Source organism: Cnephaeus nilssonii (assembly GCF_951640355.1).
Source record: "Cnephaeus nilssonii genome assembly, chromosome: 7".
Taxonomy (NCBI): domain Eukaryota; kingdom Metazoa; phylum Chordata; class Mammalia; order Chiroptera; family Vespertilionidae; genus Cnephaeus; species Cnephaeus nilssonii.
In genome coordinates, this window is record NC_137078.1 from 2,960,625 (window position 1) to 2,986,716 (window position 26,092).

Below are 26,092 nucleotides of genomic sequence, written 5' to 3' on the forward strand. Positions count from 1 at the left end.
CTCCGATGCTGAGCTCATCTGGGACCGTGGACCGGAGCACTTACCCGTGGCTTCTAAATGTGCCTGGGCTTCTTCAGTGTGGTCGCCTTGGACCTTCCGTGGTGGGTCAGGGCTCTCACAGGTATTCCAGCCGAGGCAGAGGCTGCACTGCCTTTTATGACACAGCCTTGCAAGTCTTGCAGCATCACTTTGGGCACACCTTGTTGGTCAAAAATCGGCCCAAATTCAAGCAGGAAGAGCACAGAGAACCCACCTCTTAATGGGAGGCGTGTCAAGTAATTTTGTGGCCAAGCTTCAAAACCACCACCCGAATCCCAAACACTAATGTCTTGTACCTGGACCCGCTCCCTGGTCTGCCGGCTCCACTGTGGCCAGCCCTTCCCATCTCCTCAGTGCGTTCTCCACGGCAGCCTAGGGGAGCTTTTGAACACACCAGTCACCTTTTTTCCTGTCCTTCCAGTGTCTTCCTGCTGAACTTCCTACTGAAATGTAGGCCCCCTGACATGGCCACACAGCTGCATGAGATCTGCAGACCCATAACCTCCTTCCCACCTCAGTGGCTTTCTTTCTCTTTCTTGACCGCTGCTCCAGTCACCTTTCCTTCCTGAAATGTCAGGCCCCGAAATCCCGTGTCCTTCAGATCTCAGCCGGAATGCCACCTTGTTGGATCTAAAACAAACCCTGCATCACACACACAGTGTGTGTCTCCCATAACTCTGTGCTATTATCTCCACTTGCCCCTGGGGTGTCTGAAATTATGCGTTTGTTTACTTTTGGTCTGTCTCCTTCACAAGTTCCAAGAGAGAGAGAAAGACCCTTGTCTCTCTTGTTCCTCATAGCCTAGGTTCCCCACCATGACGGGCACAGGCATTTGTGGGTTGTGAATGAATGCATGAATGGTAGTTTTTCAAGGAACACGTGCGTGGTTTGAAAAAGCAGTTACAGAGGAGAGGCAGGCATGGCCTGGGATGGCTGTGTGGTGGAGGTAGCCTTGTTTCTAATCGGGTCTGCCACTCACTAGCCGGGTCTTTGGGAAAACACCTCCGCGTCCCTGAGCCTCAATATCTTCAGCTGAAATGAGTCCAACAGCCCCTCGCTCACTGGAGGGGCGTGTACAGTGTATCCTAGGAAGGGCTCAGCACCCCTGGCCGCCAGGACACAGTCCCCCAGGGAGGCCAAGCGGTAACACCTGCTATGCTCGCCAGGTGTCGCCCCGCAGTGCGCTCTGAGCCCTGCGCTCTCGGGTGGCTCCGCGGCCCGACGTCTCCATTCCGTGCGGGGCATCCGGGCCTCAACCTGACTCTGTCCACTAGCCACTAGGAGCGGGGTCCGGAGGCGGCCCGATCTGGGCACCCACTTGCTATCTCCCGTCGAAAAGACAGGGGTGGGGGAGGAATGTGCTGAGTCAGTCATCCCCGCTCCGCCATTAGCCCTAAGAAGGGGTGTCCTCCCCCAGAGGGTCTCCGAAGCCCCGGGGAAGGCGGAACCCGGGTGCGATCTACACCCCACAGCAGCTCCAAGCTCTCGGCCGGGCGGAGAGGACGGGGAGACCGGCCAGAGCCCAGCCAAGCCCGATCCCCTCCTCCGCCCCGCGTGCAGTCCCTGAGCGCCCACTCGCCCCGCAACTTGCGAGTTAGCGACCTCTGGGGATCGAGCGGACTCCCACCTCTCCCCTCCGTCCCCGCGCCCCGGAGCCGGGAGAGGGCGCCTCGCGAGCGCGCGCCGGGAGCAGGCGGCTGGGTCCGGGGCGCGGGGCGGGCGCTCCGGGGGGCCGGCGGGGGTGGGGGTGAGAAAAGGGGGGAGGAGGGGCCGGGCGGGCGGCCGCAGGGTCCCGCACTCCCCGCGCCTCGCACATTCGCAGCGGCAGCTCGCGCGCAGTGCGGCGTCGCCGGGCGGTGTGCGCGCCCCTCCCCGCCTCCCCCGCTCCGGGATCCCGCGTTCCCGGGGAGGCTCCGGCGCCGGGCGCGCGGACGGGCACACGAACGGACGGCCCAGGGGACGCCTCGGCCCGCACCTCCCGGGCGGGCTATGTGGATTGTCCTACCGGGGCCGGCCCGCGGGATCAGCGCAGCTCGGCCCGCGGCCCCGGTGACCAGGGGGGACTATGAACCGGAAAGCGCGGCGCTGCCTGGGCCACCTCTTTCTCAGCCTGGGTCTGGTCTACCTCCGGATCGGGTAAGGGCCTCTCAGCCCCTGCACGCGGGTCCCGCAAAGTTGGCGTGGCCGGGGGAGGGCTGTGCTGCCCGAGAGCCGCCGCCGCCGCCAACTTCCGTGGCCCCACCGGAGCGGCCGGGTGGGCAGGGTGCGGGAGAGGCGGGCGCACAAAGGCCCCGTGGGCAGGCGCCCCAGTTGTGGTACCTTAGTTCGAGGGGTCCGAGCGGGCGGACCCGCCGTCCTGAGGATGCCTGAGTGTGGAAGCCCCAGAATAGAGACGGCCGGGAGGGACGCTCCAGCTGGGGACTAGGGTTAGCCAGCCTGAGGCCCTTCAGCCGGGGCGTGGGAACCGCAGGTCCAGCAGGCACGCTGGGCGGGGGCCGGGACCACAGCCGCTCCCGGGGCACCCACCCCAGCCTCCGGAGGCAGGGCGCGAACGCTCCCAGAGCCAGGGCAGTGCCCGCGGGGCCGGGGGGCCGTCCGAACAGCAGGGCACAGGTACCCAGAGGGAGGGATGTTCTTGAGAAAAAACACCAACCTGCCCAGAACCCTGGAACTACACGATTGCCCAGAACCTTGGACGTCCGGAGCCTTTCCGAGGCCAAGGGGACAGCGTCTACCAGCCGAGACACACACACAGACCCCGCAGGAGACAAGCCCGCAGAGCCAGCGCCCAGAAAGGCGGGACACCCTGCCCTAAGCTGGGTGCCGGAGTCTGTCTGCGCGCGGGCAGAGCAGCCCCCCCCCCCCCCCATCACTGCATTTCTAGGAGGTGGGGCCTGGGGCGGTGCTCTGGTTGGAAGGTTGGGGTGGGGGCTCCAAACGGGTCCCGGAGCTACATTTGCGCGGCCAGTCACCCTTTGTACTTGGGAGATAATGCGCGTGAGAGCACGGAGGGGTGGTGGGGGGGAGGGCTTTAAGGATTGGTGGAGGTGGTGGCGCTGATGGTCCACCTTGCAGGCTGCACACAACCGGCTCCCCCACCCCAGCCGGGACCCTCCCTGCTGCTCTGCTTGGGGCGGGCGGGCTGGCCGCCGGGGCTGCTGCGAGGGGTGGTGTGTGCAGATCCTTTGTGTTTTGTCACCACCACTCCCCCCTTTGCCCACCTCGCGTCTCTGGGGCAGGGCTTTCTCCAGCTGACCCGCAGTGGAAGCCAGCAAGTGCGCACCGAGCTAAGGAGCCGGCCCGCCAGCCCCAGCCGCGGGCGGGGAGGCGGCGGCGGGCGGGGAGGCGGCGGCCCGCACTGCCGGCCCCGGTGAGCTCTAAGTGTTATTGATCCGCCGCGGCGGAGCGGCTTCTCCCGCCCGCCCCTCGCCCCACCGGCTCTGGTCTTCACTTGGGCTCGCGCACCCGCTGCCACGCGCGCATCTAGCATCCAGGAAGCCGGTGTGGCCGATTGGCGCTAGCCGCTTGCGGCTTTATCTTCTTTTTAATTAGAAACGGGGTGGAGGGACCCGGAGGGGAGAGAGAAAGGAAAAACAACAGAAAATAACCGCCCCTGGCTGCACCGCCTGCCCGACCTCCCGCCGGCGCCAGCACCTCATTGACCCCGTGGGGGCCCAGCTGCCCCGGGAGGGGTCCAGGAAGGGCGCGAGCCGAACTGCGGCCCGGCAGCTGCCCTTTGGGGCCCAAAGAGGTCCAGGTCGGGAGGCATTGCAGGGCAATTTGGGACCAGGCCCTGCAGCTCCGTGCGCCTCGGGTTATCTATCTGTGAAATGAGCAGGCGGGGTAAAGTCCCTAAGAGGCCTTCTAGTTCCCCAGATATGACTGGTTCCTTCTGATGGCAGGGCATCTGTGGTATTCTTATTTTATCTGGATAGTTCCAATGACTGAAACACTAGTCCCTGTGACAATCAGATCCAATAATAATAATAACAATAACAACAACAACAACTTTAACAACAACATCTTCTAAGCACTCTCCATGTTTTAACACGTTTAATTTTTACCGCAATCCTATGCGGTGGGGGCTAATTATCATTAGCCTCATTTTAGCCATGGAAGTACAGAGAGGAGGTGTAACTTGCCCAAGGTCACACAGCTAGTAAGTGAAGGAAACTTAGATGGCACCCTAGCTCTGACCACTTAGCTAATAGCCTATTGTTCGTATGAATTTTTGACCCTAATATATCATTACACTTCTCTGCTGGTGTAGGAGTTTCCTTGTGGTCAGGTAAGAGTTCAAAGATTCCTCCTGACTTAGTAGAAGGAACCTCCATTTAATCTTTCTATGCCACTTTTTTCTCAAACAATTCAAACATCCTACCTCTGTGTTAGATTCTGTTTTAATGGCTGAGATGAATGGTCTGTAGCTTCTCTTTCAAATCCATTACCTGCTAGCCTCCATGTCTCAATCTCTGTGAACCCGTTTTCAGACATGTGAAATGGATATTGTGAGTCCTGCCCAACAGGGATGTTTAAAAAGGTCGCATGGGCTAATGTTAGTGACAGCATTCACCATACAGACTTGACACATACTAGGGATGCTGCAAAAGTTGACCGAGGCAGTCAAGTGCATATTTGGGAAGCAGATGCTCACCTTAAGTGACGTTTTTGAAGTTCTACAATCCATTTGTGCAGTAACCATTTAGTGAACCGGAAGACAGCCTTCCTGCCCTCGTTAGCTCACAGTCTAATGAGAAAGGCAATGAACAAATGAGCAGACACATGAAAAACAAACACATACATTAAGACATTTCAGAGGACTGGACCATGAGTAGCAAGAGCATTAAGAAAAACAAAACAGAGATTGTGATGGGAAGTTAGGAGGGAGGGTAGGAAGGCAGCTTCCCTTACCTGGGTTGGTGAGGGAGGTGCCTCGAGGTCACATAAATAATGACAAGAAGCCAAGCATGTGAAGCTCAGGGGGTGAGAAAGCTTCTAGGGAGAGGTACCAGCAAGGACAAAGGGCCTGAGGCAGGAAAAAGCTGGTGTGAGGCAGGAGCAGAGGGAAAGTGGTCAATTAGGCACCTGGAAAGGAGTGGGATCAGCTCATCTCTGGTGCTGTTGACACAGAGTAACTGCTCTTTAAGAAATCCCAGTTCCATAATCATCTGAGACATGCAAATCAAAACAACAATGAGATAGCATCTCACACCTGTCAGAATGGCTATCATCAACAAATCAACAAACGACAAGTGTTGGCGAGGATGCGGAGAAAAAGGAACCCTCGTGCACTGCTGGTGGGAATGCAGACTGGTGCAGCCACTGTGCAAGACAGTATGGAGTTTCCTCAAAAAACTGAGAATGGAACTCCCATTTGACCCAGTAATCCCACTTCTAGGACTATATCCCAAGAAACCAGAAACACCAATCAGAAAGGATATATGCACCCCTATGTTCATAGCAGCACAATTTACAATAGCTAAGATTTGAAAACAGCCTAAGTGCCCATCAGCAGATGAGTGGATTAAAAAACTGGTACATCTACACAATGGAATACTATGCCGCTATAAAAAAGAAGGAACTTTTACCATTTGCAACAGCATAGATGGACCTGGAGAGCATTATGCTAAATGAAATAAGCCAGTTGGAGAAAGATAAATATCACATGATCTCATCATATGTGGGATATAGTGATCAACATAATTTGAGGAACAAGAATATATTCAAAGACAAATGGTAGGGGAGGGGAGGAGGTTAGAGAACAACCAAAGGACTTGTATGCATGCATATTAGCATAACCAATGGACACAGACTCTGGGGTGGTGGGGGCTTGCCTGGGGTGGGAATGACTGGGGGGTGTCAACTGGGGAAAAAGGAGACATATGTAAAACTATAGACAATAAAAAAAAATAGTATGACCTACCCCCCCCCCCAAAAAAAAAATAAAATAAAATAAAAAACAACCTAATTCCAGAACAACTTCCCATGCCTGAGCTCCAGGATGGAAAGTATGGAGCACTTAGTCCAGTGATTGGCCATGGCCCTCAATAAGTGGAAGCTCTTATTATTATAACTACAATGGACATCTGGGGTGAGATCTCTTTCAAAGTAGACTTGAGGATTATACAAAAGGAAACTCCACATGAATGGGCCATCTTTATGCAAAGGAAGGACTACCTGCATCATCAGGATTACCATCTGAGCCTGTTTGGGGTTATCTTGCTATTAGGAAATGGCCCCATCCCCAGGCCACGTATCCACAAGTCCCACTGATGCCCGTCTTTCTATCTTCTCCATCTGTCCTGTTAGCTCCACCCCATCCATCAGTCCATCAGTCCATAGCAAGTTTGGTCAGCTCCATCTGCAGCCATCCCCAAAGGCCAAGCCACCACCACCTTTTGCCTGCCCACTCTCCCTGCTTCTGCCCTGGCATCCTCTAGTCCTCTTCCATGGGGCTGGAGAGATGGGATGCTGTCAATATCATGCTTACAGCACTTCAGTGCTTTCTGATGCCTGAGAACATTCTAGCCCTGAGTCATATCTTGCCCCCAAATTGTCCTCCTTCCTAAGCCCTGGTTTGCATCATCTTCTATGGGTTCTTTCTGTTTCTTCGCGACCCCAAGCTTGCCCCCTACCATGACTTTGTTTTCAGTTCCTTCTGCCCATAATACTCTTCCCCAGACCTTTCCACTGCTGGCCACTCCGGTCCCTGCTTCACTGCCACTTCCTCAGGAAGGCCCTCCTTGACCACCCCAGCTAAAGTGGCTCCATCCCTTCCCTTCCAAACCCACCCTTCCTGCCATCATAGCATCCTTACTTAGGCTCCGTAGTGTGCACCAATGTCTGGAATGGCCTATTGTATTTGTTTATGGTATGTACATTGTCTCCCTCTGTAGCTTCTCGAGTGCAGGGCCTTGGCACCTGAGAGATGTCTGATATGTGTCTATTCATATCAGAATAGGCATAAGCTTCCTCTAGGCCAGTCATGTCTAGAGGGGGCTACACATACACCATTGGCATTCAGGGAGCAAACTTAGAATTTGTATTCACAATTTCTGCTTAAATATTTTTTTAGTAATGAAACATACACATACATACTAGAGAGTATATAAAACATCTACAAACAGTTGTTTTTTAAATGAACACCTGTGTACCCACCAACCTTTCAGAGGCAATTGCTGCATGAAATTGTAGTTTCCCTTGATTGCCTTTGTCGTTTTTCCACATAAAGATGATTCCTAAACAATATTGGGATTCATTTTGCAGGATTTTAAATTTCATCTCAATTGAATCCTACCATAATTAGAAAGGCAACTTGCTTAGTTCCAACATTTATGTTTAACATACATCATCTTATTTTTTGCTATCGAAAAAGGAAATCAAGCCTCACTAATATTGTATATACACCCCACACAGAAACCAATGTGTAACCACAGGTGAATAAACCTGGGTTGGGGTGCAGTATCAAAAAAGTTGGGAGACTCCTGCTGGGAGGTGTGGGGTGAGGTGGCCAGGGCTGGATACCAGGGAGGACCTATAGTCCATGCCCCACCCTGAGAGCCTAACGCTCCCTCTCTCTGTGTCTCCTGCTCCAGTGGCTTCTCCTCGGTGGTAGCTCTGGGCGCGAGCATCATCTGTAACAAGATCCCAGGCCTGGCTCCCAGACAGCGGGCGATCTGCCAGAGCCGGCCCGACGCCATCATCGTCATAGGAGAAGGCTCGCAAATGGGCCTGGACGAGTGTCAGTTTCAGTTCCGCAATGGCCGCTGGAACTGCTCTGCGCTGGGGGAGCGCACCGTCTTCGGGAAGGAGCTCAAAGTGGGTACGTGCTCACCGGACACTGCAAACAGGGTCTTACAGGCTACTGGCAGACAGAATACTCTTGGGAGCCCTCTGGGACCCCCTCACCGGCCCATGCTGGGATGACCCCAGTGTGGGATCCTCAAGGGGCTGCGACTTGAATTCAGGTCTCTAACAAGGGTTGGCTCTCTGGTTTAAATCCAGACCACACTGGCCCTTTATGGCAGAATTGAATACTAACTGGTTGATACGGCACTTACGTTGTTTTTTAAATTGAAGTCCAAATTTAAAATTAGCTGTTTTGCCTAAAAATACAAATTCCTGAATTCTTTTGAAAAATAGGCTTACACATGTATCCACATAGTTATTATGGGCTGGAGCTGAGAACACAGCTTCCTTTAGGTGGAGCCTGGGCAACCCCATTCACTGCTATAGTTCCCACTACTCCCTATTATCCATCTTATATTCACCCTTATATGATACTAGAGGCCCAGTGCATGAAATTCATGCACTGGGGGGCGGGGGGAAGAGTGTCCCTCAGCCCAGCCTGTGCCCTCTGGCAGTCTGAGAGCCGTTGGGATGTCTGACTGCTGGCTTAGGCCCACTCCCCCTGGCTGAGCAGTGCTTCCCCTGTGGGAGCATACTGACCACCAGGGAGCAGCTCCTGCATTGAGCGTCTGCCCCTTGGTGGTCAGTGCACGTCCTAGTGACTGGTCGTTCTGCCGTTTCAGTCAATTTGCATATTAGCCTTTTATTATATAGGATGCCTGGCCACTGTGGGCATTTCAGTTTTCAACCCCTGTGTGTTGCTTAGACACAGCACACACACACACACACACACACACACACACACACACACACACAGAAGCACAAAGTGTCAGGCCATGCATTTGGTTTTCAAACCAATGTGAGAAAAGCCCGGTGGAAAGGGGTTGGTCACTGGGAGCCCTGGTTAGTGAGGGGAAGGCCATGTTGTGTGTCTTGCTTATGTGCATCTGGACTGTAGGGCCAGGAACTCTACAGGCTTGCTTTGAGCTGTGAACCTCCCTGAAGGTCAGGTCAGACTCAACTCTTTGGGCTGGAGTGGTTCACCTGGCCTACTCCACTGCTCAAAGGGCACCCCTGAGTTACTTCCCTCAACCCCAACATCAACAAGTGCAATGGTTACTGAGAAAATTCACCCAAAACCCAGCCACTGCTCTGAGTCCTCACTTGCTTCTTCTTGGATCATACAGCTGGTGTATCTGGGCTCTCAGGTCCCCCTCCCACTCCCATCATCCTGCTGCCCCTGATCCTCCTGCAGGCAAGGGCATCCTTTGTAAATGGAAATCAGATTATGTCATTTTCTTGTTTAAAAACCCTGGGATCAGAATGAAATCCCGACTGCTGACCTCTGTCCCTCTCTGCCCCCAATCTTCCCTCTCCCCCTTGCCCACCCATCTTCATCCTGTTTCCCAAACACATCACACTGGGTCCTGCTTTCGGAACATAGCCCCAGAAGTTCTTTCTGCCTCAGATCCTTTCCCACAGCCCCATACTCCTGAGCCCTGTCCTCCGTGCACAGCTCCCTCAGCATCCAGGTCTCCCAAGCCTCCCTGGGTCCCCTTTCCAAAGTCCCCTTTAGCCAGGAAGCCCCATCCCACCAGCCAAGCACTTGGCACTATCTGCATCTCTTCCTCACTCTTTGGGAATGCTGGCTGGTGGGGGTCGGGCCCCTTCCACATTCACCATTGAATGTTTTCTTTCTCCTTCTTGTAAGGAGGAGCAGTAGCTCTCGGCCCTGTAGAAGGTCTCATTTTGTCACCACCTTCTGTAGCTGCTTTCTTACTCACACCTGAGGGGACTGCTGAATACAATCCCAGGTTCAGGGTGAGGTTGGTGGGGGTGTAGGAGCCTCCTCCTTCAGGCCCTCACATGAGCTCCCTTTTCAACATCTTTGCGGGATAGGATCTTGCCTTGCACCGCCTGCCCTTGTTCCCCCACTTTCCAACCCCAGGGCTTGCTTTTCAGGTGGAGAACCAAGGCCCAGAGAAAGGAGGCACTGCCCAGCTCATGCCCAGAAATAGCATCAACACTGAGACTCCAGTTTAGGTCACTGAAATACCCATCTTGTGACCCTCCCCTGGTCATCACCTATGGTTTTTCTGCCTACTCATGCTCTCATCCTTGGCCTCCATTTCCAGGACCCATGTCTAGGCTCTGGCATTATTTCAATGATGATGAAACTGAAGCTCAGAAGGGACCTGCTCAAGGTCAACAAAAGTGAATGGCAGGGTCTCCCAGGACTGGGTTGATCCCAGAACAGCTTGCAGTCTTGAAATAGCCAGTCAATTGCTGGCATTGTAATGGTGCCTGCTGGGGTGCAGTGGCAGGCTGTGGTACAGGGAGACCTGCCCCACCCCCAGCAGGCCAGAGTTATAGAACTGAGGGATTCTTTGCAGGCTGAGGCAGAGGACTACCGCTGGTACACACTGAACAGGAGTGGAGGGAAGCCTGAGGCAAGGAGCATTCTTCAAGAGGCAGGCTTGGATAGGCAGAGGTGGCCTTAGGGAATTCAAGCAGAGAGGAGTCTAAGAAAACTCATGGGATAGCCCTACCTGAGCCTGAAAGAGAATGGAGTCAGAGCCAGGAGGCATGTGGTCAATCTGAGCAGTTTGAATTTCTAGGTGGTGGGAGCAATTGGAGAATTTTGACCATGGGCATGACTGACAAAGTAGGTCACATTGTATAAAATAGCCACCATTCAGTGATTTTTGGCCCATGACAACATCATATAATTCAATCTAATAAGAATTCTGGAATTAAAGGGTGGGTACAGAATTCATTCATTCATTGTCATTCATTGATTCACTCATGCATTCACTCGCTGTGGCTGAAGGCTGCTGTTCCAGCCTGTGTGGTCTTGGATGCATGAGGTAGGTGAGCCTTAGGCAAGTTGGGAGAAGAGCATTCCAGGCAAAGGGAATGGCAGGAGCAAAGGCCATGAGGCAGAAACATGTTTGAGGAACAGTGAGGAAGCTGGTTTAGCTGGAGAACAGCAAAAGAGAGAAAGAGGAAAGCTCAGCGGTCAGAGAAGGAGCCAGGAGCTAGACAATGCAATGTCTGTCACGCCAAGTCAGGTTTTTGGATTTTCCTCCAGTGAATGGAGAGCAAGGGAGTGATAGGGATCTGGCTTTCAGATTTAGCAGCATTGCTCTGGTTCTGGGAACAGAATGAACTGTATAGGGGCAAGGCTGGGAGTTCGGAGTCTGGTACAATGTTCTAGACAGGAGGTGACCAGTGCTGTGGACTGAGTGTAGCCATGGAGATCGCTTGGAAGTGAGCTGCCAAGGTGGAGGGAGACTAACAACCTAAAGGCCACTAAGGAAGGAGTTACCCTTCTAAGGTGGTGGTAGTGGGAACAGAGAAGATGAGATCAAGATTGGAAAAAAAAAAAAAAAAGATTGGACCCAACTCCTACAAGGCTGAGAAGTTACTTCCTTTCTGAGCCTCGGTTTCCTCATGTGTGAGCAGGTATCCTGCTCGAGAACACCAAGAAGCAAGTCTCCACTTTAGACTTTCCGGGCTCTTCATCAGTGTTCTTGCTCCCATAGGTTGCCTTTCTGTGGGAGTGACCAGTCAACAAGGGCTGCCTTGCAGGGGTGAGGGACCAGGAGTATGGTATTTGACTTAGTTAGCTCTGGCCATCCAATTCACACTGCAGAGAGCTGGACACATCTGCCTTTAAAGAGACTTCCCAGAAGCTCCAACCTATGTTTCTGCTTATATCTCATTGGCTTGAACTTAGTCATATGACCATACCTTGCTGCAAGTAAAGCTGGGAAATACAATCTTTTATTCAGAACAACTGTAAGACCAACTCAGGATCTGTGACTGAGGAGGAAGGGGAACATTGACATTGGAGTGGGCACTAGCCCCGGCATAGGTTTTCTATCCCATGCTGAGACCTAAAGGCTCTCCTTTCACCACCTCCTCGTCTCCTCTCCCGTCCCCAGCTCTGCCTGTGTTTCTTGGCTCTGTCTCACATTCTGAGTATTCCAGATTTTGCTTCAGAGATCTGAGGACAGCAGTGGGCAAGGCTGTCCACGGACAGGCCCTCTTACTGACAGGCCCTCTTACAGACCTCTGTGACCTGCATCCCAACCCCATTTGGGCTGTGGGGCAGCCAAATAAGCACTGGCATCAAAACCCAGTTCAGGCCACCCCAAAAGAAGAGGGGATTCAAGTTGGTCTGTGTAACTGGAAAGTCAGGGATGGTGCTGACTTTCAGAATGGCTTGGACCAAAGGTGGTGTTGGCTTCTACCAACCTCAGAACCCACCCCACTGGGACAGCAAGACGGCCATTGCATCATCAGCACCACAACTTCTAAGTTCAAGTCCTGCAGAAAGGCCTTAGCTTTCTCTGGCAGTACCTGCAGAGGTCCTATGGTTCACTCTGATTGAATCAGCTAATAGGGCTTGACTTTTGGTTGTGAGTCCATCCACACCAATCACAGTGCTTTTGTTGGTCAGGCCTGGGAGCCCCACCCAGACCATTTTTCCTGGGAGGGACTGCTCATGAGTCTGTTAGTCAGCTCCGGCTGCTATAACAAAGTACCACAGGCTGGGCAGCTTAAACACAAACATTCATTTTCTCCCATTTCTGGAGGCTGGTTTCTTCTGAGGCCTCTCTCCTTAGCTTGCAGATGGCTACCTTCTTACTGTGTCCTCAGAAAGTCTTTTCTCTGTGTGCATGCCCTTGATGTCTCTGTGTGTCCTAATCTCCTGTTCTTATAAGGACACGAGTCAGTTTGGGTTAGGGTCACCTTCATGGTCTCATTTTAAGTTAATCACCTCTTTAAAGGTCATACCTCCAGATATAGTCACATTCTAAATTACTGGGGGTTATGAATTTGGGAAGGGACAAAATGTGGTCCATATCAATGAGCAACCAGAGAGAAGCATGGTTTGTGCATTAGGGGAAGGCAAAAGGGGTGTAGTGGTATTCAGAAGTAAGACTCCAAGGTGGGAGGAATGGACTGGACAATGGAGATGGGTCTTCCCTCGGGTCTTATGGGTGGAAAGAATTTCACTAGTCAGTGAATAGGATCCCAGGCAGAGGGAACAGCAGTATAAACATATGGATATTTGATTGCTAAGGGGATGATGAACAGGAGTTTGCAGCCTCAGATTACTTGACAGGCTGCCTATTCAAGAGTCTTAAAATGCCAGGGATTCAACTTTATCAGTTGCTTCCCAGTGTGGCCCTTGGGGGCTTAAAAAGATATTCACCAATGTCCAGGGTTTTTCTTTTCTTAAATAATACAATGACACCCGTCCTTTGAGTCTTCCACCCAACACAACAACTAGAAAAAGGACAGGTAATTTGCATCCACTTCTGTGAGTATCCCTCGTACACACCTGCCTTTCCTTCCCAAGCCTTACGTTCACTATCCTGAATCTTGGGTTTTCCATTCCTTGCTTACTTATGTCTAATTTATCATGTTGCTATATTCCCTAGAAGTCAATTATTTGATTGTATTTAATTTTATAAAGAAATGCGTCACACTGTATGCAATCTTTTGGCATTTACTCCTTTACTTACTACTAGTAATAATCATCTATCTTCCTTGTAGCTGCTGTTGATTCATTTTAGCTGTGATAAATAGACTCAATCTGTGCACCCATGCTTTGGGTTATGGGACATCTGGGTGGCCTCTAAGCATTTACTGTCACTAACAGTGCCATACAGGTCTCCTTGTGCCCATCTCCTGGCACCCATGTGTATGCATTTCTCTTGGGTATATACAGAGGAATGGAATTGCTGGTCACAGGGTATGAATGACAACCTAAGTTCCACAGTGATTGTGCCAAGTGCCACTCCCACCAGTGAGCAGCATTGATTTATGGTCTCGCCAACACTGGGAATCATCTAAACTTCTCCATTTTTGCCTAGGGAATGGGTGTGAAATGTTTCCCACTGTCATCTTGATTTGCACTTCTCTGAGAAGTGATGCTGTTGAAATCTCTTCCCACATTTACTGGCTGTGTATGTTTACTCTTCTGTAAGTTTCCTATTCATGCTTTTTGCCCATTTTTTTTGTGGGGTTGTGTGTCCTCAGTTTTGTTTCATGGTGCAGGGAGCAGAGAGGGCTGGGTCAGCAGCACCTTAGGGAGGCAGGGTCATAAGAGGCTTCATTCTCTTGTCTTTTATGTTTTCATGGAGGACCGGTAGATGCCAGGAGCAGAGACAGCCCTTCCTCACATATCAACTCATTTGGTCTCATCCATTCTGGAAAGGAGGCCTTCATCTCAGGCTTAGAGCAAGCTGGAGGCTAACCAAAGTCATGTGGCTGTTTTGTGGCAGGACTGAGATCGGTAGTAATTCCCTGTTGCTGAGAGATTCTTCTGTTTGTGTGAGCCTGCCAGCGTTGAGGGTCTCCATGCTGCTGTGAACTTGAGAACTTTGTTTTTTTGTTGCTGGGCTGTGGAGCAGCCAAATAAGTACTGGCATCAAAGTCATGCAGCCAGGTGTCCATCCCAACCCCACTACTGCCTTGCTGGTGACTCTGAGCAGGTACCTCACCTTTCTGATCTCAGACTGGCCATTTGCAGAATGCGGTGTCACATGGCCCACCTTGCCAGGTGGCAGCAACATGACCCAGTGTGTAAGACCCTGGCATCTGCTGGGTTAGGACCATTAGAGGATGTCCCTTTGTTCCTCCCAGGAGGCTCACATGCCTGTCTCAGATGACGAAGAGCTCAAAGAATTGGGTATCCTGCTCTAGATTTTATTCTTGTTGCAATAGAATGGGAAGATGTAGAGTGGATTGGGGAGAAGCTATTGGTTCAATTACTAAGCCAAGCTCACAATTTTGACTACCAGTCTGTCCACTTCTCACTAACTCCACTACCACTTCCTCATTTAAAACTCTATTTTTAAAGACTTGTTGTCCAAACAACTACATCAGCCTCCTAATATACCCTTGCCTCCCCCATACACACAGCCATTCAGCATAGCATCTTCCCTGTGATCCTCTGATCATGGCACCTCCTGTGTAAAACCCATCCATGGTTTCATATTGCTCTGGGAATAAAATACTGACAGGCCCACTTACAGACCTCTGTGACCTATCGCCACCGCAGCCCTGCTGGCCTTAAGCAAGCAAAAGTCCTTTCAACCTCAGGGCCTTTGCCCTGGCTATTCCTTCTGCCTGGGTGCTCTTCTGTCCTTCCATTCTGGGCTCACATGTCACTCTACCCAAGAGAAGCCCTCATGAGTCTCCCGTGTAGCACAGACTCGTCCCTGGCCATCCCTTACTTTGCTGCACTTTTCTCATATCTCTTTGACTACGTCAGTGCATATTCCTGATTTATTTGCTCATTCTGCAGCACTTTGTAACGGTTCAGCCCCGAAGCCACCTGCTCGGTTCTTTTTGCATCCAAGGACCTTGACCACACGGCAATGATAACAGTGCCTATCACATAGGTGTGGGAGGAGGAGATTAAGTATTCCCCGTGAGGCACTCAGAACCATGCCTGACACACTACACAGGCACCATAAATCATAGTTGAGGTGTTATCATTTGTCTCTTGGGCTAGAAGACAGCTCGTTGAGGGAGCAAAGTCCTCTGATGCAGAGCCTGTCACATGAGGGCATGGTCACCATGGCACAGTGGATGTGGGGACAGACACCTGCCCCAATTCCTTCTGGAGTAGGAGGAGGAGCAGAAGAGTGACAGGGAGAAGCTGCTGAATGATGGCAGGTAACCTACCCAGCATTACGAAGGTCTCCATTCAAATGCCACCTCCTCCAGAAGGCCTTCTTGACCACCTGACCTGAGACAACCCCCTGAGGTTGAAAGGACTTTGGCTTGCTTAAGGGTTAGAAGAAGGCCAGTGGGGCTGGGTTGGAGATGGAGTGGGGATGCAGGTCACAGAGGTCTGTAAGGGACCAGAGGGCCTGTCAATATGTTACAGTACTCACTACTAAACTCATAGTACAGTAGTGAGTACTATAAAAAGAGCAGCAATTCACCTGATTTGTGCTGCTGATTTTACAGTACTCACTACTTTCAGAAGTGACTCTGCTTACTCTGTAATGGTGCGCCTAGCATCAGTCTTCTTTCCAGCTATGGGGAATTCCATGGAGCCAAGACCTGTCAGTCATGTTCTCCTGGAACCCTCACTGCCTGGCACACAGTAGGTGCTCAGGAAACACATGGAGACATGCATGACTCCCAGGCAGTTCAGCTTCTCTGTGCCCAGTGAGCCAACGGTTTTTCTAAGCAGCTGAGGACAAGGGCCAGGTTTTGTTTATCTACTGACTCCCAGATCTGGGTGGCACCTCACACACAGGAAACTCTGTTCTCTCTGTTGTGTGAGTACTTTTCATTTCTGACCCAAAACACAAGATTGTACATTCATTCCTGCACATTTTCATTTTCATTCCATGTAGCCCAGCATTCTGTTAGCTTTCCCTTCCACCTCTTCCATGACTTCAAACAGGATAAAAATGTTGACTAAGTCAAGGACTCCGGAACCCCTCCCCCACAGGACTCAGAGGCCTTTTCCCAGCAGAAACCTTAGCCTCCACTCCCTCCCCACCCCACCCACCTCCACCAGCTTCTCAGGGTGAAAAGGGGAGCTCCTTCGATGATAAATTTGTGAACTCACAACACAGCATTCCCTACTCAAGAGATCCAGAGTTTCCACCACCATATTAAAGGTTCTGAAAAGTCCTGCAGACAAGTGAGCAGCTTGAGCAGGCTTCCCCTGGAGCAGTGGTCGGCAAAATCATTAGGTCAACAGAGCCAAATATCAACAATTGAAATTTCTTTTGAGAGCCAAATTTTTTAAACTTAAACTTCTTCTAACACCACTTCTTCAAAATAGACTTGCCCAGGCCGTGGTATTTTGTGGAAGAGCCACACTCAAGGGGCCAAAGAGCCACATGTGGCTCGCGAGCTGCAGTTTGCCGACCACGGCCCTGGACTCAGTGACACTCTGGTGGAGCTGCTCTTCAGAGGCATCTACATCAAGAAACACTACTCTGGAAACCCTCACAGGTTGACCATGCTCATGATGTGGGGTTTGCACTAACCAAGAATCTACCAAAGTTTGTTCACTTACCCCCAAATCTGACATTTTCCTCCAAGGGCACAGCAGAGGCACATCCCAGCTTGTGACATTGATGTGGATGGTGAGATGGAATTCTAGTCAACATTACCCTTGAAAGTCCCTTAAATCAGCCTCAAAATTCAGAATACCTGGTTTTCTATACAAGTACAGTAAAACATTCACATGGATGTATAATGCATATATAGTAGCACAGAATATAGAAGAGTACATATCCAAAATATACCTATAGTATTTTTTGAATTCTGTTTAGATTCCACATATAAGTGAAATCATATGGTATTTGTCTTTCTCTGTCTGACTTACCTCATTTTAAATATTGTCAAGGCCCATCTATGTTGTCCCAGATAGCAAGATTTCATTCTTTTTTATGGCTGAACAATATCCCTTTGCACATATGTACCACATCTGCTTTATCCATTAATTCAATAGACACTTGGGCTTTTCCATGTCCTGCTATTGGAAATGCTACTGCAGTGAACATCGGAGTACAGATATCTCTTCAAGGTAATGATCTTGTTTTCTTCAGATATATGCCCAAAGTGGAATTACTGGGACATAGGGTAGTTCTATTTTTAATTTTTTGAGAAACCTCTATACTCTTTTCCATAGTGTCCACACTAATTTACATTCCCACACATACAGTATTTTAATTTATTTCTTCCCTAAGTGCATTTTCCTGAATTCATATAAACTGAATATTCATGAGATCACACACCATGCCCCCAGCCCATGTGCCCCAACTCCACATTTATTTATCTGCCCCACAGATATTAACTAGAATCTTCTGAGTGGTAAACAGCTGATGAATCAGCCACAGACTCAGAGTTTCAGGGCACTCACTGGCTGGCGGGGAGTCAGGGCTTAAATGTAGGAGAGGAGAGGGCACTGGGTGATGGAAGGCTGCCTGCAGGGTCACCTGAAATAGTCTGGCCCACAACCCAGGGGAGGAAGGGTGTGGCAGCGGAGGAGCAGCCCAGAAAAGCTTTCAGTAGTGACACAGCCAGGAGCCAGGAGCCCAGAGATGGGTGCCCTGGACTGTAGGAGGAGGGGTAGGGAAGGCAGGAAGAGGCAGAGGGAGAGGTGGGGAGGGTCAATCTGCAGGGTTTTGTGTTCAAGCCTCGGGTGTGCCTGGGAGAACTATCGGAAGAGTCTCCATCTCAGTGAGAGGCAGGATGCAGGAAGGTAATCAGATTCGTAGCACCAGCAGAAATCTGCTGTCTCCAGCATTATGGTCAACAAAGGAATGGCGATTTCTGATGTGTGCTTCTGGGCATCTGCATTCTTTTCCAAATACTCCTGACCTCCGGTTTGGTGCTTCCCTGCCAGGATTTTTCCAGGGATGGGCACAGATGACCTGGGATTCAGGCCCTGGGACCCACCCTCCTCTACGGACGGTAACCTTGGTGCACTGCTGGGCTTCTGCTCTGGCTGCGCTGTCACCACTTCTGTTCAGTAGTCACTTCAGCAGCTCCCCTCTCTCCCGCAGGGACTGCTGGGCCTCTCGCCTGGGAATCTGCATGCCTTGCACAATTCATCTTTTTGTCCCCCTGGGGCTGTGAGAGTGGATGGGGTACATGTCCGCTGAGCTGTGCTGCTTGGAGGGAGGACCTTCCCAGGGAGAGATACAGAAGCGAGGGCTGGGGCCAGCTCCAATTGCTGCCTTTTCTTAACAATACCCCGTCTTGCCTGAGCAAAGACCTTTCTCTTCCTATTCTTGTCCAGAACACAGCTAACAAAGGGCACTTTCTCTCATTTGCATTTCTTTTGCAAGCCTCAGATCATTCTGTGTTTTAGTTCTCCTAACACTATTTTTGAGATAAGTTTTTGTTATAATGTTCTCTTTCCAATTTTCATATGGTGAACACACACACACACACACACACACACACACACACACACACAACTTTTACACCCACAGTCATTCATTCATTCTCTGTTGAGGATTCACAGATGAATAACACAGGTTACCACAATCTAGTTGGAAGAAACAGATAGATAATTCAATTAAACACAAAGTAAGGATGGCTGATGTGCTGGACCACAAGCAGAGGGAGGACTACCAGGAAGGTCCCTCAGAGAAGGGACACTGGAGCTATGTCTTGATGGGCATGCTTCACCAGCAATGCATCTATCTAGCAAGAGCTACTCTTATTAATCCTTTACCAGGTATTGTGCAGGCCTGTTATGTGCCTTGCTTTATTCACTTCTAACAACCTTAGAAAGCAGATATGTTATTATTCATTTTATAAACGAGGAAACAGGCCTTGAGAGGTCAGTTAATTCACTCAAGTTCCTGCCACTGGGAAGTGAAGCCAGAATGTGAACCCAGGTTTATCAGTCTCCAGGGCCCTGCTTAGAAACCATTGGGCTACATAGCCTATTACCTGGAAGATGGGAGAGGAAGGGCATTTCTAGACTGAAGGAACAAAATGTGCAAAGGCATGGAGGCAGGAAGGAATAGCTATTGGCCCTTGACAGGTACTCAGCAGTGCTCTCCTCCTTGCTTGGTGGAAAGAGACACCAAAATGAACCAAGGTAGGAGAGAAGGGTGGAGGCAGCAGGCCTACACCTGCCCCTTCCCCAGGTCCCATCTCTGCGGGTCCATTACCTTAATTGGACCCAGCCCAGGCCCTGCTCCCCAGTTCCTATGGTTGTTCATCAAGAGGCTTTCTAGTTCCTGTGGCATTCTGAATGTGGCATTCTGAGCCCAGTGGGTGTGAACTGCCATGCCACAGGGCTGGCAAAAGCAACCTTTTTCCATCTGTGTATTTTCCAAATCATCATGTATTTCAGCTCGTGTCACTGCAGATTGCTCTCTGACCCATTGGCTTTAAATAGAAAAAGAAAAAAAATACAATGCACTTTGTGGTTTCCAGTAAGATACTGTAAATACACCCAGATAATATTCCGGGGCAAACCATTTGCAGTGGATGCTTAGGGCAGTGCAATGGAACCTTTCAGGCAGCCTGGACATCAGTGCATTTCCTCTGTACCCGCTAGGATTGCTGTGGAGCTGGAATGCGTGGAGGGCCTCAGTCAGGCTCCCCTCTGAAAACCTCAGAGACAACACCAGTCTTTTCACACGGGGGTTTCATTGAATCATGGCAACTTGGCCCCTTCCTGGTGGTTCCCATTTAACAGATGGGGAAGCCGAGACTCAGGAGGCAGAGTCCTTGCTCAGGGTCACCCAGCTAAATAGGAGCAGAGAGGAGAGACTGGCGAGCTCCATTTTATTTGAGATCTGAGCTGAAGCCACCTGGACTTCTGGAGGGACATTTTTTTTGGAGATATGAGTAGATTCAGAGTTCAGGAGGGTGTGGTGGAGGGGGAGAGTGGAGATTCCATACTGGAAGCCAGGAGACCCTGGTTCAAATTTCCCTGGTCTTGCTGAGTCACTGGAGACTTTGGGCAAGTCTCCTGACCTCCTTGAACCTGTCATTCAAGGAGGAACCATGGGCTTCATGTCTGGGGCTCTGGGAGTCTATTCCCTGATTCCACGGGCATCAGAACCCTTGCTGGGGCAGGATAGCAGGGGCCAGAGGACCTGCCACTGCCCTCTCTATAGCTTCAGTGACCCCTACACCCCCTCGCTCACCTGCTCCCACCACAGACAGTATCATGCCAGGGCCACCACAGAATCTTTCTCTGGCCTGGAGCCCTCTCTCCCCCCACAGACAGCCTCCTAGCTGCTTCTGCATGCTCAAAAGCTACCATGCCAGATGCCTCCTGCTCTGACACTGTCCTGTTCTACATTCTTCCGAGTCCTAAGCTGCTACTGAGTGTTTTGATCTCCCTATCTGTACCCCATAAAGTCAAGGCATGTCTAAATACCTCTTGTCAGTTTTCTCAGCCCCTAGTGCGGTATCTGGCACATAGGAAGTGTTTAAGAAGTATCTGTTGAGTGAAGGAATAGGAAACATGGCTCACTCAGTCAAGGAGACCAAGGGGATGGCTGGCTTTGATGGAAGTTCTTCCTCTGCTTGTGGGCAGGAGGTAGAGGTGATGATCAGGGGCAAGAGGTAGAGGTGGATGGTAAGGGGCAGGAGGTAGAGGTGATGGTCAGGGGCAGTAGGTAGAGGTGGATGGCAAGGGGCAGTAGGTAGAGGTGATGGTCAGGGGCAGGAGGTAGAGGTGATGGTCAGGGCAGCGAGGGTAGGACTGTCCCTGGAGGGTACATGGTCAGTGATGGTCAAGCCCAGTGTCTGCTGCTTACAGGCCCCATGTGGTAGATTCAGGAAAGAGGCTGGGCTGTGGTCAGTAGGACTAGACTAGAGCAGTGATCGGCAAACTGCGGCTCGTGAGCCACATGTTGTTCTTTGGCCCCTTGAGTTTTTAGCAAAGGCCAGCTTAGGAGTACCCTAATTAAGTTAATAACAATATACCTACCTATATAGTTTAAGTTTAAAAAATTTGGCTCTCAAAAGAAATTTCAATCGTTGAACTGTTGACATTTGGCTCTGCTGACTAATGAGTTTGCCGACCACTGGACTAGAGTGAGTATCATGCCCTTACAGTAGAGAGTAACTCAGATGCTAGAGCTGAGCTAATTGGGTTGGAATCCTTGGCAGGTTACATTACTTCTCTGGGTCTCAATTTCTATGCCTGTAAAATGGAGATAATAACAGCCCACACCTCATAGGATTGTTGTAGGATTAAGTGAGTTGATCTATATTGAGTGCTTAGAACAGAGCCTGGCAAATAGTAAGCAATTTGATGACTTTGCTATGCTTATTATGAATATTGGGTACATTGTATCACTCCACGTCTGCAGCAATCAAGCAGCCATCTCTGAACTGTCTTCCAGATCTTGTAAGGGACACAGGAGATGGCATTCAGGAAATTACCTAGCGGGAGGGGCACTCTCAGGCCAATGGGGTGGTCCTTCTCAGAGTACTGCCATGGTCAGGGTCTGGGCATGCTCTGGAGTTGTTGAGATAACATGTGACCTCTGGGCTTGCACCTGGACTCTGCTGGAGCAAGTCTCTCTGAGCCTCAGTTTCTCCACTGATAAAATAAGGAGCTGTTATTCACCTGGGTTGGGTGAAGAAAGAACAGAAGGCTGGAGCTCGCTGTGGCCTTTCATGCTCAAAGTCTGAGATTTTGAGATTCTGGGATCCTTCTCTATCTTTTTACTGTCGTCAAAACCAGTTCTTGGCTCAGCAAGCTTATCTCATTTGAGTTGATGGTCTTACAAAGCATTTATTGAGAAGTCTTAACTAAGTGACATCTCTTGGCAGCAATAAAGGCATTTTGATGAGTTGATTCCGTAAGCGTTCGGACACAGCAAAGAGCCAGGAAGGGAGGGAGGCTGGGACTGAGGAAGGACTCTGCCAACCTGAGCCCACAATCCACGTCTGGCCAGTGTCCAGGTGGGCGGCCTCAGTGAATGGCATTACTTCTCAGAGCCTCAGCTTCCTCGCCTGTCAAATTGTGAGAAATGGTGGCTATCCAATGGGACTATTGTGACATATCACACAGATAGCCAAGGGTGGGTCTGGCACATAATAGATGATCAACAAATGTTACTTTCTTCCCACCCTTCTCCCCCCATCCCAAGCCAAAACCCAACCCCAAGCCTCTGGCTACCTCTGTGCAGACACCCTCGGGGAAGCCATGCTGGCTGGGCTGGGGGTCATCCCCACCCTACTTTGCAGAGCCTCTTGGGACCTTGGTTGGGTCGTTCTCCTTAAGAGCAGGTGAGAACTGCATGGAAGCATTAAATAAAGGTCACGTGGTTGTTGGCCACTGTTTGGAGCTTTCTTTCATTCAATCATTTATTCATTTGACAAATATTTGCTGAGTGACTACCTACTACTTGTCAGGGAACATAACAAAGTACTTGCCTTCAAGGAAATTACATTCCAGAGGGGCAATGGAGGTGGTAGGTGAGGTAGAAGAACAGACAATAAACAAGTAAGTCTAAAATATAAGGAAGGCTATGGAAAAAACTAAAGCAGGGGGAGTTTCTCTCTGCACCTCCCAACAGTGACTGTAATTTCATCCATTATAATAATTACAATACTCACTGTTGTTTATTTAAGCATTGGGTACATGACAGGTGATTCCTACTTCTCTCTACAGAGTGGCTGATATTAACAGATATGGAAATAGAGGCTCAGAGAGGTTCAGTGACTTGCTCTGTCTGGCAGGGTTCAAATTGGAATTTAGGTCTGCTATTCATTTATCCCTCACACATTATGGTGGGAGTTGTAAACAGTGGAGCAAGACAGACATGGTTCTTGTCCCCTTGTAAATCCATTTGGATGGGCAGACAGGCCTTGGACCAGCCCCATACACCATGAGGCTATCTTGTTCTTGAAGGTATCATGGAGCATGATGTGGCGAAATGGGACACAGTGGTAATAATAACAATGGCTGGTGTTTACTGAACACTTACTACATGTTCAGTGCTGTGCTTAGCACCTTTTCCTCATTCTGTTTAGATGCTGTTATTCCCATTTTACAGAGTAAACAGGGGCTTAAAGAGGTTAACAGGCCTAACATTAGTTACATATAAGCCTGATGCCCAGGGCAGTTTCCTCAGTGGTCAGTGTTGGAGGAGAAGGGAGATGGGACTTGGTGGTGTCAGCCTAATGTTGGTGGGCAAGGCCAATGTCAAGATATCAAGGGGTCAACAGTACCCTTTAGCATCCCGAAGCATTAGACTTTACCAGCCGGTACCTGGGTCCCTGAGGACTTCTGAAGCCAAGAATGACTGCACCTCAACATTTCTCAGACTCTAGGCCACCACCTCCATTCCTTAGCAGGTGCTGAGGTGAGGGAGCTAGGTGGCCCATGATGAGACTTCACTCTGGTCTGGAGGTCCACCTTAAACTCAGGGGAGTAAAATGTGTGTGGTGCTGTTGCCCTTCACCCATTTGGAATCTGATGAAGATCTTGCATGGGTAGAGAGCCATTATTATTATGTTTAGTGTCTGTCCCTCATCATTTGCGAAGTCATGGGGCTCAGAGAAACCCCAGGGACTGGTAATCACTTGGTGGTGGAGCTCCTGCACACAAAATCACCAGGAAGGGGGTTGGACTGGCAGCCCTTATGCTGCCCCTGGCCCCGCCTCCCAGAAGGAGCTTGGGAGAAAGGCAAGTTTCAGATGACAGGCCAGGCCCCACCCCTTCCAATTTACATACTCCACTCAAGGTCTGATTAAGGGGACCCAGCCTCCTTTCTTAGAGTCATTTAATCTTTGGGGACAGTTCTTGGTCTGTGTGGAGTGTTCAGAGGCAGACTCGGCAGCTCAGCTCTGCAGCCCACCAGGCGGGCGGCCTGAGCAAACCAGACCTTTCTCTTGGCCTCAGTTTCTCCAATTGTAAAGGAAGGTAAGTGAAGGCTTCTACTGCTTACCGCACAGCTCTTTCATAAAGAACTGTTACTACTGCCATAGATGGAAATTGCAATAAATCTAGTAGTTGGGGCCATTTTCTCATGCCAGCTCTGTGCTAAATGCTTTACCTTTGTTAATTTTTTTCTAGCCCTAAATGAGTGGGTAGTTAGCATCCCTATTTTATAGTAGAGAAACTGGAGCACAGAGATGTTGGTGATCCAGCTAAGGTCACACAGCTAGGAGGTAATAGAACAGGGAGTCCCCAGCACCCATCCTGCTCTCTCTATACTATTCATCTGATATTCTTTTTCTTGATGTCGGCGAGGGTCTAATCTGACTATAGGCTGTCCCCTTCAGGTTATTCTTACCTGTCCATTGACATCTGGAGCAGTTAGTGCTGCTGCTCAGGGCTTTATCTTTGTTCCCCTTCGAGTAATCACTGGCCTTGGACCAGTCTTCCCCCTTGGCTTGGATGCCCTAGGAACATGCAGGGGAATAAATTTAAACATGCAGAGGTAGGAATGAGGTTGCAAATCCCAGAAGTTTCTGGTTGCCCACCCCTCCCTCTCCCACCTCCTGCTCTGGCCAAGTCAGACCTACCTGCTTGCTGCCCAGCTTTGGGAGAAGATTTATCCAATCTGCCCTCTCCCTGGGAGTCTGTCCATTAAGTGCTCTTGTCCAATGTCCTGCCTGAGTGGAACTTGAGGCCTGATCTCCTGCCCTTGTGACCTTAAATTTCAAAGCTGCCTCTTTCCCAAAGCCCAGCAGCAGGAGACGGTCACTCCGTTGCTACATGCCCTTCTGGTGATCAGTTCTGTCTTTAACATATGGCCCCAACAGACTCCCTTGCCTTCCAGTAAGCCCAGCGGAGCATTGCTAGTTCTTATGCACCATTTATTTTTTTAAAAAATATATTTTATTGATTTTTTACAGAGAGGAAGGGAGAGTGAGAGAGAAACATCGATCAGCTGCCTCTTGCACACTCCCTACTGGGAATGTGCCCGCAACCAAGGTACATGCCCTTGACCGGAATCGAACCAGGTACCCTTCAGTCCCCAGGCCGACGCTCTATCCACTGAGCAAACCGGTTAGGGCTATGCACCATTTATTAATTTCACAAAACAAAAGCATTGGCAGGTATCCAGCCTGACAAATTGTCAGACCTGTGTGCATGAACACCCCATCGATGTAGCTCTGTCCCAGGCCCCCTGTCAGGAATTTATTATACACATGTGGTGTGTAATACCAATGTGAGAATATGTGCAGAGTCAGGGACCCAGCAGGTGTGCGATGGAAGTGGAATTTGAGCCCCTGTTTTAACAGGGTGCTGTGGATGGGCTGGCCTGGAATGTCAGAGCAAAGTGGCTTGGGCTACAGGAAGCCACCCAGTGGCGATTGGGTGGGGGCAGGGGAGTACAGGTTGTCTATGTCTTAGCAGCCCGGGTTAGGGTGATCATGAGTGGGTGGGAAAAGGATGTGTCTGAGTGTGGGTCCCAGTGACCTGGGACTTAAAGCAACTTGGAGGCTGCCTTATCCACCTCCCCCCCTGCTTAAGCCATTCCATCCCAACATCCTGAAGCACTTCTCTCCACGCCATCAGGCCTGCTCAGCGCTATTTCATCTCCTGCTCTGGCTTGGGGGCCTTTCCCAATAGCTGCTCTCCCTGAAACCCACGCCGCCCTGGCTCAGAGTATGGACCTGCTGAATGCTCACTCAGGGTTGGTGCTGCACCCAGGGCTTCCCACAGAGTGCTTGGTCCATCTTCATTCTGTGCAGCAGACACTGCTTGCAC

The 26,092-nt window shown here is 50.4% G+C and overlaps 1 protein-coding gene across 1 annotated transcript in view; it reads left to right on the plus strand.

The window, feature by feature from the left end:
• The first annotated feature begins 1,973 nt into the window (after window positions 1–1,973).
• WNT7A (Wnt family member 7A) overlaps window positions 1,974–26,092 on the plus strand; it is an 83,770-nt gene continuing 59,651 nt past the window's right edge. Inside the window, exons 1-2 of the mRNA XM_079778378.1 lie at window positions 1,974–2,175; window positions 7,635–7,861. Of these exons, the coding sequence (XP_079634504.1) occupies window positions 2,105–2,175; window positions 7,635–7,861 (298 nt within the window). The 5' untranslated portion in view covers window positions 1,974–2,104. The remainder of the gene's footprint in view (window positions 2,176–7,634; window positions 7,862–26,092) is intronic.